This window comes from Lutzomyia longipalpis, chromosome 4 (genome assembly GCF_024334085.1).
Source record: "Lutzomyia longipalpis isolate SR_M1_2022 chromosome 4, ASM2433408v1".
Taxonomy (NCBI): Eukaryota; Metazoa; Arthropoda; class Insecta; order Diptera; family Psychodidae; genus Lutzomyia; species Lutzomyia longipalpis.
The window spans coordinates 14,590,354-14,606,456 of record NC_074710.1 but is presented as its reverse complement, the minus strand read 5'-3'; the positions used below and the strand labels follow the sequence as shown (position 1 = coordinate 14,606,456).

At 31.9% G+C, this 16,103-nt stretch overlaps 1 protein-coding gene across 11 annotated transcripts in view; it reads right to left on the bottom strand.

Annotated features, from left to right (window-relative positions):
- LOC129796640 (teneurin-m) overlaps nucleotides 1-16,103 on the bottom strand; it is a 124,230-nt gene that overhangs the window by 10,862 nt on the left and 97,265 nt on the right. For 2 of the 11 annotated variants that reach the window (XM_055838730.1, XM_055838734.1), the window contains exons 1-6: nucleotides 4,810-5,135; nucleotides 3,375-3,653; nucleotides 2,691-2,870; nucleotides 2,288-2,551; nucleotides 999-2,144; nucleotides 21-298 (exon numbers count right to left, since the gene is read on the bottom strand). In XM_055838730.1, the coding sequence (XP_055694705.1) occupies nucleotides 21-298; nucleotides 999-2,144; nucleotides 2,288-2,551; nucleotides 2,691-2,870; nucleotides 3,375-3,462 (1,956 nt within the window). In that variant the 5' untranslated portion in view covers nucleotides 3,463-3,653; nucleotides 4,810-5,135. Of the gene's footprint in view, nucleotides 1-20; nucleotides 299-998; nucleotides 2,145-2,287; nucleotides 2,552-2,690; nucleotides 2,871-3,374; nucleotides 3,700-4,809; nucleotides 5,136-16,103 lie in introns of those variants that run through there. The other 9 variants (XM_055838737.1, XM_055838739.1, XM_055838736.1 and 6 more) reach the window with 6 other exon arrangements.

Sequence of the window (16,103 nt, the reverse complement as noted above, 5' to 3'; positions counted from 1 at the left end):
TTTAAAGGGATAATACTTACATGGGCAGCCCTAGTTGTTCGTGCATTAAATCCACTTAGAACTTCCTTAAAATGATATTGCGTGTGTGTTGGGAGAGCATTTCGCCTTGCATAGACACCAATTGATGCCCCTCTGGGGATGTTGTAATCAAACTTAACATAAGCCGATTCTGACTGGTAGAATTGCATATTCCAATATCCATACGGATCTATGGATTTGGATAATTTCTGCCCAAGTGAAATTTGTGAGAAAGTTGTCCCATCTGGAGGAAAACTTCGTGCTGGAAATGTTCGAGCACCTAAGAAAATTTGATGATTATTATTGAAATGTATTTTTTCATAATTAAAAAATGATAAAGCCCTTTCTAAAGATCATGCAAAAAAAATTCTTAGAACTTATAATAAATGATTTTTTGAAGGACAAAAAGAAGGTCGTGCTAAAGTGTTATAGAAAATTTGAAATCTAAAATCATGCAAGATAGATGGTTAAGTTGGTTTAATAAAAAAAAAGAATTTATTTATTTATTTTAGGTTTGTTTTTTATTTAGGTAATAAATTTTCTTAATTCTTCATTCCAATTTGAAGTGCGTTATACATAATGTTATGCACCTATTAAATATATTTATCTACATACATATGTACATACTAACGAAAACTCACAATAATTGTCTTTCAATGCATTTAAGAAATATTATTTAGTATGTATTAAGTTTTTAGTTTAATGTGTAGATATATAGCATAAATTAAATATTCCACAGTGATTAGTAAAAATTATTTTTTGAAAAGGTGTTTAACTAGCTAAATGAGCTAAATATTTTCCATGTATATCTACTTTAAATTAAAAAAAAAATAGGAGGACGATAAAAGCAAAACTATTCTGGAAACCACCATTACGAAGAATTACATATAAATTGTTGGTAGAAATAACATTTCTAGTTAATCACCTTTTTTTTTTTTTAATAAAATATTAAGTATTTCCAGAGAAATCTCCAAAGTTACCTTCGAGTATAAGAACGGACACATTTTCCATGCATTTTTTTACGTTAGTAGTATTCTCTTGGAATATTTCTGATACTGTTGATAGTACACTACTTTCAGTTACAATTGTTGTTGAACCCTGAGTGGTAGTTTTTTCTTCTTCACTTAAATCATCTGGTTCGATTTCAGTGTTTGGTGAATTAATTTGATTTGCAGCCATTTGATCGCTACATTGGCAAGGACAGGGTGGAGCCGGGGGAAATTTAGGTGGACAAATATCATCGATACTATCACTACTATCAATGGGAGATTCATCAGAAGAGGAGCTATCACCTTGTTGGGAAAAATCTGTTCCAGCTGGAACAGAAACATGAAGCATATAGATAGCATGATTCTGTGTCCCACTTCCGGAATCTGTACCAATGGACACATTGACCAAAATTCTCTGAGCGCCTCTGTTGAATGTATTGGAAGTATTTTGTGTTTGATTGGATGCTGTTGTAGAGTCAATTGTTTCATAATATGGCGTAGTGTCATATTGCATTTCTGCCTCTGCTGGAAATGTCTGGACAATATCTTCCTCTTTGTGATAGATCATTCGATCATCTTCCCCTTTAGCATTTGAATTTTCATCCATTAAATTAATCTGTATTTCCGGTAGTGTACTATAGACAAAATTACTATCACTCTGGATAGTTCCTTCTGCAATATCTTCTTTATCAGACACATTCCCTTCCGTTGTGGTCAATTCATTAACATATTCTGTTGTCCCTGATGTATCAATTAAATGTGCATCATCACCTTTCTTATTAAAATTATAAGTGGTGTACTCATGCAAAGACTCAACTACATTAAAGTGATCACCAGAAACACCAAAAAGGGTAGCAATAGTTGAAGAATCATGCAAAGCACCGCGCCGAATGCGTTTTGAACGACGACGGGGCACATTACCTCCATTTTGTCCTGCTGCTATAATTTCCGTGGATGCCGATGAACTAGCTGCATCACTATTGGGCACTAACGCGGCAGGATTAGATTTTATGCGACTTGCACTTGAGTGATTTGTGTCTGACACGACACTTTTGGCTGCACTAATTTCTGGATTTTCATCCACAACTACTGTACATTGCTGAGAATTCTGATATGACCAACTAAGAACGTTGGATGCTGCAAAAAAACGCATTTTTGTGTATTAGAATAAAGGAAAAATTATGGGAAATATATATGTACATACATATCTATTTTTTTTAATTAAAATATAATGATAGTAGTACAAAGGATTTTTTTATGTAGAAAGAACATATTCTTACTTGTGAGTATAATAAGTATGGAGAGTAGACCGAAGCAAACGACAGCCAGAATAATGGTAGTACATTTCCATGAACATTTACTTGCAAACCCTTTACGGAAGCTCATAGGGGTTGCATAATGATGCGATGGAGGTCCACACATTGCGCTTCTTGGTGGCAATACTGGCCCCATGCACGTGCGGTCGTAACTCTTGAGAGTATCTTTCGTAGGTGTTGAGCAGCCTGAGCCACTCTTGTAATCTATCGGGGAACTTTTATTCATATCTATAAAAGAAGAAAATAATTAAATTTATTAATTATCTCTTGCATCAACTGTGAAAGGGTTAACAAGTTAACATTAAGAGTAAAGCCATTGGCTTTATGAAAAAAAAAATGAAAATAACTCAACGCATTTATTACTCACTTATATTTCCACTGGGAATGTATACATTTCCTGATGGTGTCCTAACCAAGCAAGATGGTTCAAATTCAACTCCTAACTCGGAGGAGTTGCTCGTTACTCGACCATTCATTCGATTCATTGTGGGGTTTCGCGGTGGAACATCAGGTGGTGCCGAAGGCGGAACTCCGTCGAGGAGACAGCCTAAAAAAGTAAAATTTTTCGTTATGAATGTATTAAATTAACCCCTTGATGACCATTGGATCATCCCAATCATTTTGGAAGCCTTTAAAAGAAGAATAAAAAATTATAGGGAAATCACAACTTCTCATAAGATTCTTGGTGTCAATTAAGTTAGCATATGACCCCCAACCATGAGCATTAGGGAGTGAAATATCGGTGAATTGAATTTAAAAAAAAATTCTTTAAAACATCTCTCGATTCGAAGGAATATTTTAATTAATAAAAAAAATTATTTTTTCTCAATATATGTACGATATTTATGGCTCTAACATCAGAGCGAATACCATTTTGGTTGACCAAGAGAAAAATTAGACCTACATATAGTACCATATACTATGTTATGTACATAGGTACACAGACATTGTATAAATCCACCAACTCGTGGAAGTAATAAAGAGAAGGGAATTTATATGTAGGTACATACATCATTGGTATGTTACTGGTGAGTACACAAGAAAATTTTACCTCTCGATACTCCAGCACTTCTCCTGACGCCACACAGAACGCCATTGTCTCTATATTCCATTGTTGTGTCGAAATCCAATCGACTCATAATTACTCCCGCCCAATCAACAATCACTTGTTAGCCATTTGATCTAGCACAACTCTTCTAAAATTCACTCACATTATGCGATATATTTTTCCTTAAAACTCTTTCACTAATAAATCTCTTGTGTGTGTATTTGCTTACTCTCGAGTAATTTCTTGATAGATTACCTCTTCATTTGTGCTTTCACGTGGCACCTAATTTAGGAAACTTTCTGCATTTTAAAATATATTTGTCTGAAAATTCCATTTAATCATTTTTTTTAGGATTAAAAATCTACATGGACATGCATATGTACATATGAAAAGCTACATATGTATGTAAATAGATTGGCATGATTTTGTTTGACGCTATTTCAATAAATCAATGAAGCATTACATTTTTTCTGCATACTGCCAAAACAATCCCATATAAAGATGATTTTTTATAAAGCTCTTAAAAAAGAGATATAAAATTTAGTTTTTTTTCCAGTGCTTTTTTCGAATTTGGAAAATAGTTAAAGAATAATGCAAAATGGGCAAATTATTTATATATTTTGCATTCAATAAAAAAATTTTTTTTTGAATGGTGGTTGCATATTAAAAAAATTATAAGGAAAAATGCGATGTTTGTAAGAAGACCACCATATGTTTGTGGAAAGACATCTTATATGATTTATAGTACAATGGTGTGTGGGTGAAAAGGAAATCCGACATCCGGAGCTTGTGGTTTGCTTCACTGGAACTTTTTTTAACTTCATATTTTCCCTTATCATTTAGTACCACACATATCCTGCTTCTTTGCAAAGAAAACTTCCATTTGTGGGAGTTTTTTCCCTAAATATTTAATCTTTTGACCATTGTAAAAAAAATAATGAATAAATAGCAAAATAAATAAATTTTTATGAATGAATCATTTAATGAACATTTTTTTTAAAAGATTGTAAGAAAAAGTTTGATTATTCATCACTTTTAACAGTAAAAAAGTGTCTGATATTTCCATATTATGAATGATCAAGAGGAGAAGAATTTGAAATGAAAAAAAAGTTGATTTATTTGATATTTTTCGCCAATATTTCCTGCTAGGGATATCTTTTAAGTTTATTGGGATGACTAAGAAGACTAAAAGATGGCTAAAAGACTAAAAGGAGAAACTGACTGAGAGTTCCAGCATAAAAAGATGAATAAGAAGCAATCTCACGAAGATGGTTCTGCTAGATTTTAAACACTCATACATATATATGTAGGTTCATACATATATATATTGTCATGTTTCTTTAAGAAGTTTCTCTCCTGTGGTCTCATGGATTTTTGTTGTAGCTGGATTGGGCTTAGGAGGAGCGAAGAAAACAAGAGGAACGAAAAGATATTTTACAATGGATGATCTTTAGAGCAGTATAAAATACACCACACACACACACAAATGTGCACAATGAGGTGCAGTATCCTTTTTTGGCAACTTCACTGTACACAACCAACTATTTGTGACATGTTGAATGCACTTTTTAACTACCTATATTCACATTCCATTCTTAGAAAGAACAAAACTTCTTATTCGATATATACATTCACTAGATGTAGGTATATATATAAATATAATCCAAATTCTCGGTAGTACAAAAGAAACGCGTTCTCTCCGTTTAACGATCAGAAAGCAACTGAAACAAGGCATAGCCTCTTTGAGCACCCAAAGTCAAATACATACAACATATATCTTCTCTTTTCAACTGCTTACAATGTTCACAGACTATGAGGAATGTTGGGCCGAACAACCGACACAAGTTCATGTTTAGGAGAGTTCAGAGACTCTTTTTCAGCTAAAATGGTTAGTAATAGTGACTTAAATATGACACAAAATATTTAAGTTAGTTATTGAAAAAAAAAGAATATTTTGTAATTCATTTGATTAATTTTTGTAAATTTTCCTAAGCATTGGAAAATATGTTGATCTCTCTAATACCCTTTATTGTAACCATATAAGATCCAACTGGAGGACATACATACATACCTACATATGTAAAGTATATAACACACATAAATATATGTAGCTATGTGGTGTTCTTCTTTAATGTTGTTCGCCATTCTTTCCTATTCCCTTGTTTTTTATTTTATTTTATTTTATTTCTTCTTATTTCATACCATACTTGGTATAGTTTTTCATGGTATTTATTTTGTATTGTGTGAGTGTGTTGTATTTTTTATTAATACCAAATGGTGTTCGCAAAATGCTTGCACTTAGAATGATCACATCGATCATATGCAACATAAATGTATTTTGTGAGGGTGCAAATTGCTTTAAAAAATTACGTCTAACAAGGATCCTTCTCTCTTTCATTCAATTTTAGAAAACATTTCATAACTAAAAAAATTATTTACCAAAATTTTATTTAAAATAGTAAAGAAAAAATTATTCTTTTTACCCCAAATGTTTACGTAGTGGCTGAAAATTTCGCAGGCCAAAGCTCAAGTTGGGATGATGATTAAAGATATAGACACAATATTCTTTAAATTAAAATAAAACTAAAAAAAATGAAGAAAGAGGCAATCAGCATTGCGGTATATAAACACCCAAAATCTCTGAATTTAATATGCGTATACTGCACAGTTTTTTTTCTATGTAACATACATACATATATATGTATGTATATTCAAAGTGCTCTCCGAGTGCGAGAGCACAAAATGAAACCACATGGCATATGTTTTCATGAAAGAATAAAAGAAAATGAATAAAAGACTCTTCTGGTGTGGTCACGTAAATGAATGTATGTGTTTTCGGAGCACACAACAAAAGAGGGAAGAAATAAACCATAAGAAATATGAAGAGACAAGAAAATCAAGAATGTTGAACTATAGGTTGTGATCATTATATACCTACATACATAATATAATAGGTAGTATAGTTTTCCCGATCAAGAAAATGTTTGTTTTTATATTGTTCATTTTTAAGGCACATTTTTAGCATTTAACCCAGTACATATTTATGTATTTCTGGGTACATTTTGTATGTCGCGATAGTACAAATGATACAGCAGAACTCTTCTACTTAAAAAGAAAAAAAACATCCCACATTAATTTTATGCTGTAAATATGTATGTTATAATGGAGAGTGATAGAAACATTGAATGCATCAAACTTTTTGAGAAGTTGGTATGACGATTAGTTTATGTTTATGTTCGACTAATGTATCGCTCAATATTCCAACATTGCACTTCACTAAACTCGTTCAATTTTAAATGTGGTAAATAAATTTTATCACTAATGGTTGAAGTTAATTTTTGCTTTCTCATATAGCAATATTAAACTTTTTTTTTACTGTTTTTACTACATTTTATGTAAATATACCGAATAAATAATTATCATTACTTATTATTACATTTTAACCCTTTTACTGTGACTTTTCGATATATTTATGTACATGTAATTCTGTGGTTGCTATCAAATAAAATTTCAATGTGAAATTCCACAATGAGACAAAATATAGGATAAAAAATGTTAAACTAGCCTGTCTATAAAATATTGCTCAATTTTTTCAATGCATTAGTTCTAAAATTTCATGATCTATGCACGAGTAGAAGGGCAGGGATTGTCGTTGAACAACTGTTGTGTGTCGATGTAAAAATTCTTTGCAATGAAACGAATACCACCTACACGAAAATCCCAACAAGCACAGAGTGTTGGATTCAAGCGTACACCAAAAGATCTCTTCATCTGAAAAATTGTACATAACACGAAGGAAGCATAAAAGGAAAAGCAGATAAAGTATGTATAATAGGAAGACAGAGGGAAAGAGAGATAGAGACAAAAGTGGTTTCAGCAAGTTGCGCGAGATGTGCCGTGGGTTTCTTGAGGAGATGCTATGAGATGCAGTTTACTATCAAAGTTACGGATTGATTATATCTAAAAGTTCGCAGTATAGCTTTGGAATTTAAATTGAAGTGATTGAAGGTAATATTCCTCACTGTGGAATAGTTGGGTTTAACCATGTGTAATATCTACCCACATTTTCCCGACAAATTTACAATGAAAAAATGAATAGATAGAGAAGAGAAAGATGCAGAGATGGTAAACTTAGGAAAAAAATTATTTTTTTATAATATATGTATATACATATATATTTTTTAAATAATCCACATATCGTACAGTATTGTCACATAAAACCTCGCCTTCTGCACCCTCGAGTTTTCCATGAAAAATCAAAGGTTCAACTTAAATGAGACGGAGCTAAATGGTATGATCCCATACGAAATTTCCATATTACAAAAAATATATTATATACCTACAGAGTAAAAGAAAATAGGCAATTACGCAAAAATAATGAACGAAAAAATATAAATAAAACAAAACCTTTATGAATCAAGCAGTGATGCTGGGTGCCTTATCATCATATTGAGAGGAAGTTCAGAGCGGAATTCACTATTATGACCCTGTGTCAATAGATATTATTGAGAAACTCTATTGCTCATTCCTGGGTACTTTTTAATGCAAAAAAAAATTGCAATAATTGAAAAAACTATTAACAAATTTTTGGGGTGCACAGTATTTCTAATCATAATATATGCATTTTATACTATGCGAAGTTCAGAGCAAAATTCATTACGACTCTGTGTCAATATTTCACAAACAAGTGCTCTGTGGGGAGAGGGAATGGATGGGGGAAGTGCGTAAATCTTGTAGCAATGTTTACAATTGTTAGCATTAGTTTTGTGGTAAGCAGCAAATACATATAGATAAGGGAGAAAACAAGTGATCCCAAATAATTAGCAATGATAATTTGTCAGAACGCATGGGAGGCACATCTCTTGAATCGATTACGCAAAGACAAATATTCCTGCCATTCACAAAACAAATATCTCTGTAAATATCCCTGAAAACCAGTGATAAGATTTAGAGAGACACGATTTGTATACAACATAATGTATATGTATGATTATGCTTATATTCAATGACACGAATTTAACCCTTTTATCTGTCCATACAGAACGATTTTTTTCTACTATGCTGGGGAGGATTTACCTTTAAACATAGGGCTACGAAGGAAATTAGTTGGTTAGTCTTGTGTGGGTGTCAATGAGGCGTGTGTATATGTGAATAGCATATAATTTATATATAATTCTCCAGATCGAAGGCATTTTTCTGTCCAGGTTTTTTCCAATAAGCACTTTTTACATTGAAACATGTGGGGTAAAATTTTGTAATTTGAATTTTTCCTTTAACACTTCTTCCTTTTACAACATTAATCTTTAGTAATTTATACGTCGGCTATATTGCATTGACGAACGATTACTCGATTAATGTTTGGCCATACCTATGCTATAAAATTCATTACTTCTGACGATACAACAATGATTCTGAACAATTCGATTATTCATTTCTAAAGTATTTTCCCTGACGCAGGAATTGCATAAGTCTTCAGTGTTGAGGAAGGATACAAGTCCTTCCTGTGTGTCCTTTTTTGAATTTATGAATTGCCTAGCATTGAGCCTTTAAGAATGCATTGTCCTCGATATTTAACACCTCTTAAGATGAGTCTCGTGTCGGCTTTTATGGCCTATTTGTAAATACATTGAAGGATAAAGAAAAGAAACGTTTGATTTATGAATGTGCAAGTCGTCGTAACAACAGGGATTCTTTCTTTTCTTTCATTTATACGGAGTTCTTAAAAATGAAGTACCTACATCAGATTGAACTTAAGTGTGGCAAAAGCCGAAATTTTTCAAGGAAAACTAAAATTGGTCAATGGCAGATAGAAAAACATTAGAATCTAATTGAATCTATAGGGGACATTGGGGTCATTCAAGGGAAATGTAGAATTTTTCTTACACGAATTGTTTCCTTCATAAAATTATTTTTACTCATTTTTTTTGCAAATGCATTAAAATATATTTATTTAAAATATTTCTCCCTCTTTGTAAGCCACAATGACATCTCTGTGAATAGATTTATGTGCGCGTATAAGTTGAAATCGGTTAAAACTCTTTTTAGACTCCCCATTTGTCATTGTCTATTTTTGTTGGCATACAAAACTTACTAAAAACATCCCAGTTCCAATGACTTTTATGGAGGAGTGAAGACATACATATTTAAATTGTTAAACCCATTAACTAAATACTGACTGAGCATTTTTATGTGGGGGCAGAGGGTCTCTTTTGCTCTTTTAACCTATCAGTAGAAAATTCACAATTTGTTTAATCAAACCATACAAATTCGGTAAAAGAAAATAGAATTTTCATCTTACAAAATAAGTATTTTTTATTCTTTATACTATTTTTAAAAAAAAATAGAATCACGCAATTATTTTATTTTATCATTTAGATTTAGTGTTGTTTGAAGAAACACGCCGAACATGTAACGTTACACATATTTCACTCAAGTATTATGCTTCTCCTTGCATTTCCTTCATCGTTATATGTATGTACCCACCGCATGGAGAGTTTGATAGCTTTCTTTCATCACAATCATTATAGATGGATGTAAAATTATCACTGCGAGACCCATCACTTTTAGGAGATGCGATATATAATTATAAAATGCGCCATATGATGAAAGACAAGAAGAGATTTTTGTGCTCATGTGGAGTGGGCATTTTAGGGGAGTGTGAAAACACGTTGAAAGTTAGATCATTAAAAAGAAAATTTCTTAAGAAAAAATTGCATAATGTCTTTCCATTCAGTGAATAAGATATTCCCTCACCCCGTCGAACCTTTCTATTCTCGAGAAGAAATTGAACAACAAAAAATAGAAAAAGAAATTGATTTAAAAAAAATGTGCAATGAGAATTTGTTATAAATAAATTAAATAAAATACAGAATTAAAGATTCTCCATAAAATCATTAATCAAAATGACATACTCGTGTGAAAATGAGGAAATGATTTTCAAAATACATTTTCAACCCTGCTTGAAACACGTGGGGTCCTTAATGGAAAACTTTCTTTATATTGTATTTAGAGGATGCAGTGATTAATTTCCCCATATCTTTTTTTGCGCCGTCATTTTGCTAATGGACTTGAAAGATTTTTCCCTCATTGACGTCCAAAAAAACCAACGAAACAAATAAGTTAATACCTATGGGTAATACGGATGTGTGGATACATTTTAAAAATAATTTAGCATATATTTTTTCACTTTATTGAATTATTTAGCTAAGATCCATGTTTTGATACGTCTTAAAGAACGCACTTATTACCACAGTCAAAGGAAAAGAGGGATGGCTGAAGGATGCATCCTGTCCTGAATTTAGAGAATTTTTTCAAAAGTTAATTTTCTCACGTAAAAAATAAAATAATTTATGATATTTAGAATCTTTTAGGAATAAAGCTTTAAAATAAAATGAAAAGAAAATTTCATGCAGCACTCAACTAATTTCTTTTATCAGTTATTTCTCTTGGATTTCTCCCAAAAATAAAATCCTATACCTATGCCAATCATTAAGTATTACACGACACGTAGCGCATTTATGTTATATACCATTTGACATGGGTTAGTTGCTGGGATATTTGGGATCACAATGCTTCCAAATTAACATATCCCATCTACTAATATTATACGAATTCTGTGTACTCGCACATTCACTAGCGACCTTTCGATTTCCAGGACCCGCATTTCTAAGTCAACCCCCATATATATAAAATATACTGAACCTATAAAGACAAGCTGTTGGCACATTTGGCTTAATCTCTGTGAGCTTCAATATTCTAATTGATAACGTCACACACAATAGGAAAGCAACACCATTTTCGTTTTCTCCTTGGCTATTTGCAATATTAGATGCTCACATGAATAATCATCTCGTACCTTTAATATATTCCTTTCCTATATATTTAAGTAAATAAAATTCGGCAATATTCTTATATTCTCTCAATACATATTGGATGCAGAATATTTACATATTTGGCGGTTGCTTTAAGAGGGATAAGGGTTTCTAATGTATTTAATTAATAAATAGTGAGTTAAAAGATATTATTCCCTATACCTAAAAAGCTCCCCGAAAAAATCTTTTGAAATAGTAAGTTCCTTATAATTTTAGTCATGTATTTTTATTTAAATTCTCTACATGTAAATAGATATTATGTTTTTTTCCCAATATATTTTCATGAGAATGTGACAAATTGTAACAAATAAATTTGCATTAAAATGTAGAAGAAAAAAATTGAAATTCATGTGAATTTGTGATTTATTCTTTACATTCGTTAAACTAAAATTACATAATATATTTCATTTTTGGAGGGGAAGAAAAATATTTTATTTTAGACATATAGATTCAAATTGAATCCATAAAAACCGTAAGCCCACACTCATTCATCTTATGATACCTTCAGATTTTTCTATGAATTTTAGAGGGTATAGGTTCAGGTTTAAGAGTAGGTACCTACTTTAAAAATATCCGTGAATAGGGTTAAAATAATAAATAATTAATAATTACTGTTTTTGTCGCAATGTTACAATTGTTACAATTCTTTCTTTTCTTTTGAAGAGAATTAACCAAAAAGATCATATAGCTGAATTTTACCACTAAATATATTAGATAGAAGCACTGAGGTCAGAACAGAAATAAAAAAAGAGAATCTTTCATTCAACATTAATTTGCTTATAATGCAAGCAAGATAGGTATACATAAAAAATTAAAGGAATACGAGTATAAAACACAAAATTTTTAAAGCATCAAAGATAATTCTGAGACTTGTCTTTATGACTAAACGTTCTATATTATTCACATTATTAATTAATATAGACTTACGTGTTTTCATTTGTATTTGGTGACAACAATCACTTTTATTAATTATAAAAAATGAAAAAAAAATGGTATGAATGTCGTTTAAAATAAAATAAAATAAGTAGGTATTCTAATGATTCTATTTCGATGTAGGTAATCATTATTCGTGGAGTTTTAGTGTCGTATTGTAATGCCATTGCGGTAATTGTAAGTGTATTTATATTCTTTTTAATTTTATTGTAAGAACTGAGAAAAATTAATCAAATTGAGAAATTCCTTCCTTTTTTTCTTAATGACTGGATGTACGTACACGGGTGATGATGACATTTAACACTCGTAAGCCTCAGTTTTGGACGGTTTCAATTGAAATCACAAAGGACAAACACCAAAACCCGTTCAAAACTAACGCCCACAACCATGTTTTCCTCTTTTTTCCTCTTTTTCTTTCCTCACACAGAGATTGTTTCTCATGTCGCCGAAATTATTCCTGCAAATTCACTTTATTTTTGATATTCAATATGCAGCAAACGTACATATAAATGTTTTTACTAACATATAGAACAGAAGTATTCTGTACAATAATTTATAAATTAATTGCTATGTACAGCACTATATAATATGTAGATCATTCTCTTATTATTGTTGTATCAAAGATGCAGGAAAAACAGGCAATAGTTGCACTAAATAATTATTATTTTATTTCAACTAATAAAATTGATCCTTCACACGTATGCTTAAAGATAAGAATTATCAAAAAGATAGAACGGGAAAAAGGCATTAACATAAACTATAATATATCCATTCATAAATGACCTTTGAAAAAATAAGCAAAAAAATGTAGAGAAAAAAACCTAAAAAAAATATAGTAAAAGTACATAATTCAAATGACCATTCCAATATTTTCATTGAAATTCTACTAATATTAGCAGGGTAAAGTAGATACATTAGTTTTATCAAGGGGTGTTTATCTGAATGAAAATCTTCGGATCTTCGGATTTTTCGCCAAAGATTCGGATTATTCGCCAAGATTCGCCAAGATTCGGATTATTCGCTAAGATTCGGTTGATTCGCCAAAATTCGGTTGATTCGCTACGATTCGGTGGATTCGGTAGATTCGCCTATATTTTTGATGCACAAATAACACTTTTTAGGCCAAAAACTATAACTTATAGGCATTTCGCGTATTGTAGACGTATGTATCTAAACGTGTTTGTTTGAATTTTTTGAACTTGGTATCAAATTTACAATAATTCTTTTTGTAGAAAAAGGTTGAAATCGCGGGAAAATCGATTCTCTAACTTCAGGTCCAAACTGTGCTTAAAAGCACGTTTTATACATTACATAACATATTTGCGGTGAAGAAAAGCTATTATAGCCGTCCAGCACTTTTGTTAGTCAAGATTTGTCTTACAATTAAGTAAGATAGAGACATACGATTTGAAGTTTTCAATACAATATTAAAAAATCCAAAAATATTGTTTATTTATCTTCTATAGCAAAATACGTGTAAATTGTTTTTTAATATTTAAAAAATAACTAAAAGGATCATAATCCATTTTATTTAAATGCTATCAATCTACTAGGTATTAAATTTTAGTACATTGAACTATTTAGAAAAAAAAATCTGCTGCCGTTTTCAAGATTTTGTCATTACAATTTTCTTTTTTCTTTTAATTTTATCTCTTGTTTTACTAGTCTGATTTTGATTTTATTCAAATTGTAGGTACTTCTATTGAAGATCTTGCAAAGCTATGCTTTTTAGCTGTGATTCTTTCTTCAAAGAAGCACAGCTTCTGTGTACACTCAAAAATGCAAAGTCGTCAGATCGGGCTCAAACTCGGGGAGAGCACGAATTAGGGTCCCTACATTCCAAAAAATGGTGGCGCCAAAAATCTTTCCGTCCGTCCGTCCGGCCGTCCGGAACCTTTCGCTAAATTACAAGAGAACGGTAATAGATAGAGACTTGCGGTCAACGGCAAAGTTCATATATCGGGTGGAAGACATCCGATTATGAAGTCAGATCCGACCCCCCACCCCTCCGTCCGCCATTTTGAATAACCCCAAAATTTTGTTTTCGCTATATCTCAGCCCCTATTATAGCTAGAGATCTGAACTTTTGATATGTTGTAGGGGCCATCAAGACCTTTCCAACGATACCTCATTTTCGAAAATCGGTCAAGCCGTTTAGCCAATATGGCCGCCACAATTTTTCATCGAAAATCGGCCATAACTCGAGAACGGCTTGACCGATTTTGATCAACTCGGGCTCAAATGAAAGATATTAATGAGCCCTATAACTGCTCGGAACATTGCAAGTTCAAAAAATGACCGCAAATGGCGCTAAAATCGAAAACAAAATTTTCGATGAGTTTTCGATGAATATCTCGAGCACCGCTTTATAGAATTGCTTCAAATTTTGATATGTTATAGCTGACTATATTATCTAGCTCCATGCCAAAAATGAAGAAAATCTATGTAGCCGTTCCGGAGATATCGCGTTTTAAAGTTAACATGTCATATCTTGAGTTGCATAAGACCAACGCCCCGCGAAGCGGGGCGTTTTATATATACATATATAAAAGTAAAGTAAAATATATATAAATGCATAGATATATACATTATATATAACATATAAAAATGCAAAGATAAATATATATAAACTGCAAATATAAAAATTAAATATAGCATGGATGGAACAGTATAAAGCGAAAGAACGGTAAGTAAAACTTACGGGCTGTGATTCTTTCTTTGTCAGTGAAATGTGAAGATGGCTGAAAATTGAGGATGAGCAAATTTGGAGGAGAGACTTACTCGTGAGCTGAATCACAGCCAACGCCCACCACGATTATAAGGTTTTCTTCAAAATTTCTGCGCGTTGGCTGTGATTCGGCTCGCGAGTAAGTCTCTCCTCAAAATTTGCTCATCCTCAATTTTCAGCCATCTTCACATTTCACTGACAAAGAAAGAATCACAGCCCGTAAGTTTTACTTACCGTTCTTTCGCTTTATACTGTTCCATCCATGCTATATTTAATTTTTATATTTGCAGTTTATATATATTTATCTTTGCATTTTTATAGCTTAAGGTTTCTAATGTTTCAGAAAATCATATAGCTCTCCAAAACCTTTAATTTGTGTCCAATTTTAGTAAAATTGGTCAAGCAACACTCGAGATATGACCTTCTGAACTATAATAATAATATGCAAAAATTTTGTTAAATGGCAATATATTGGAAACGTCGTAAAAGATAATAAAACATGTCTCAATTTTTTTTATGTGAAAGATATTAAGTCAGGCAACAACATATCAAAATTTAAAGGAAATCTATAATGGGGATTCGGAGATATTGCCCCTTACAGTTAGGCAATTTTTGTTTTTGATTTTAGCGCCTCTTGTGGTCATTTTTGAAACTCGGAATGTTTTAGACAGTTGTAGGGCTTCTTGAAACCTTTCATTTGATACCAAGATGATCAAAATCGGTCAAGCCGTTCTCAAGTTATATCGAAAAAACACTTTTTGCTTTAGGACGCCATATTTGCTAAACGGCTTAACCGATTTTCAAGTATGAATTATCGATGAAAACGTCTTACTGAGCCCTACAACATACTAAAATTTCAGACCTCTAGCAACAAGGGAAGTGGTTGACGGTATTTCAAAATGGCGAACGGCGGCCATCTTGGATTTTGAAAATGCGAAAAAATGAAATTTTATACCCACATTTCTATAGAAAACTTCAAACCCGAAGTCTCTATCTGTTACCGTTCTTGAGTTACAAGGCAATGTTTAAACCACCACCATCGGTAAGCCGGGTGGAACAAAAATGTCACTCCAACTTTTACGTAATGTGGGGTAACTAAACCACCTGAAACCTCTAAAACATAACTCATACGAAGTTTTAACGCGGTCTAAAGTAGTCAGTTAATCCTACATTAACTAATTATTAAGAACGAGGTAAATT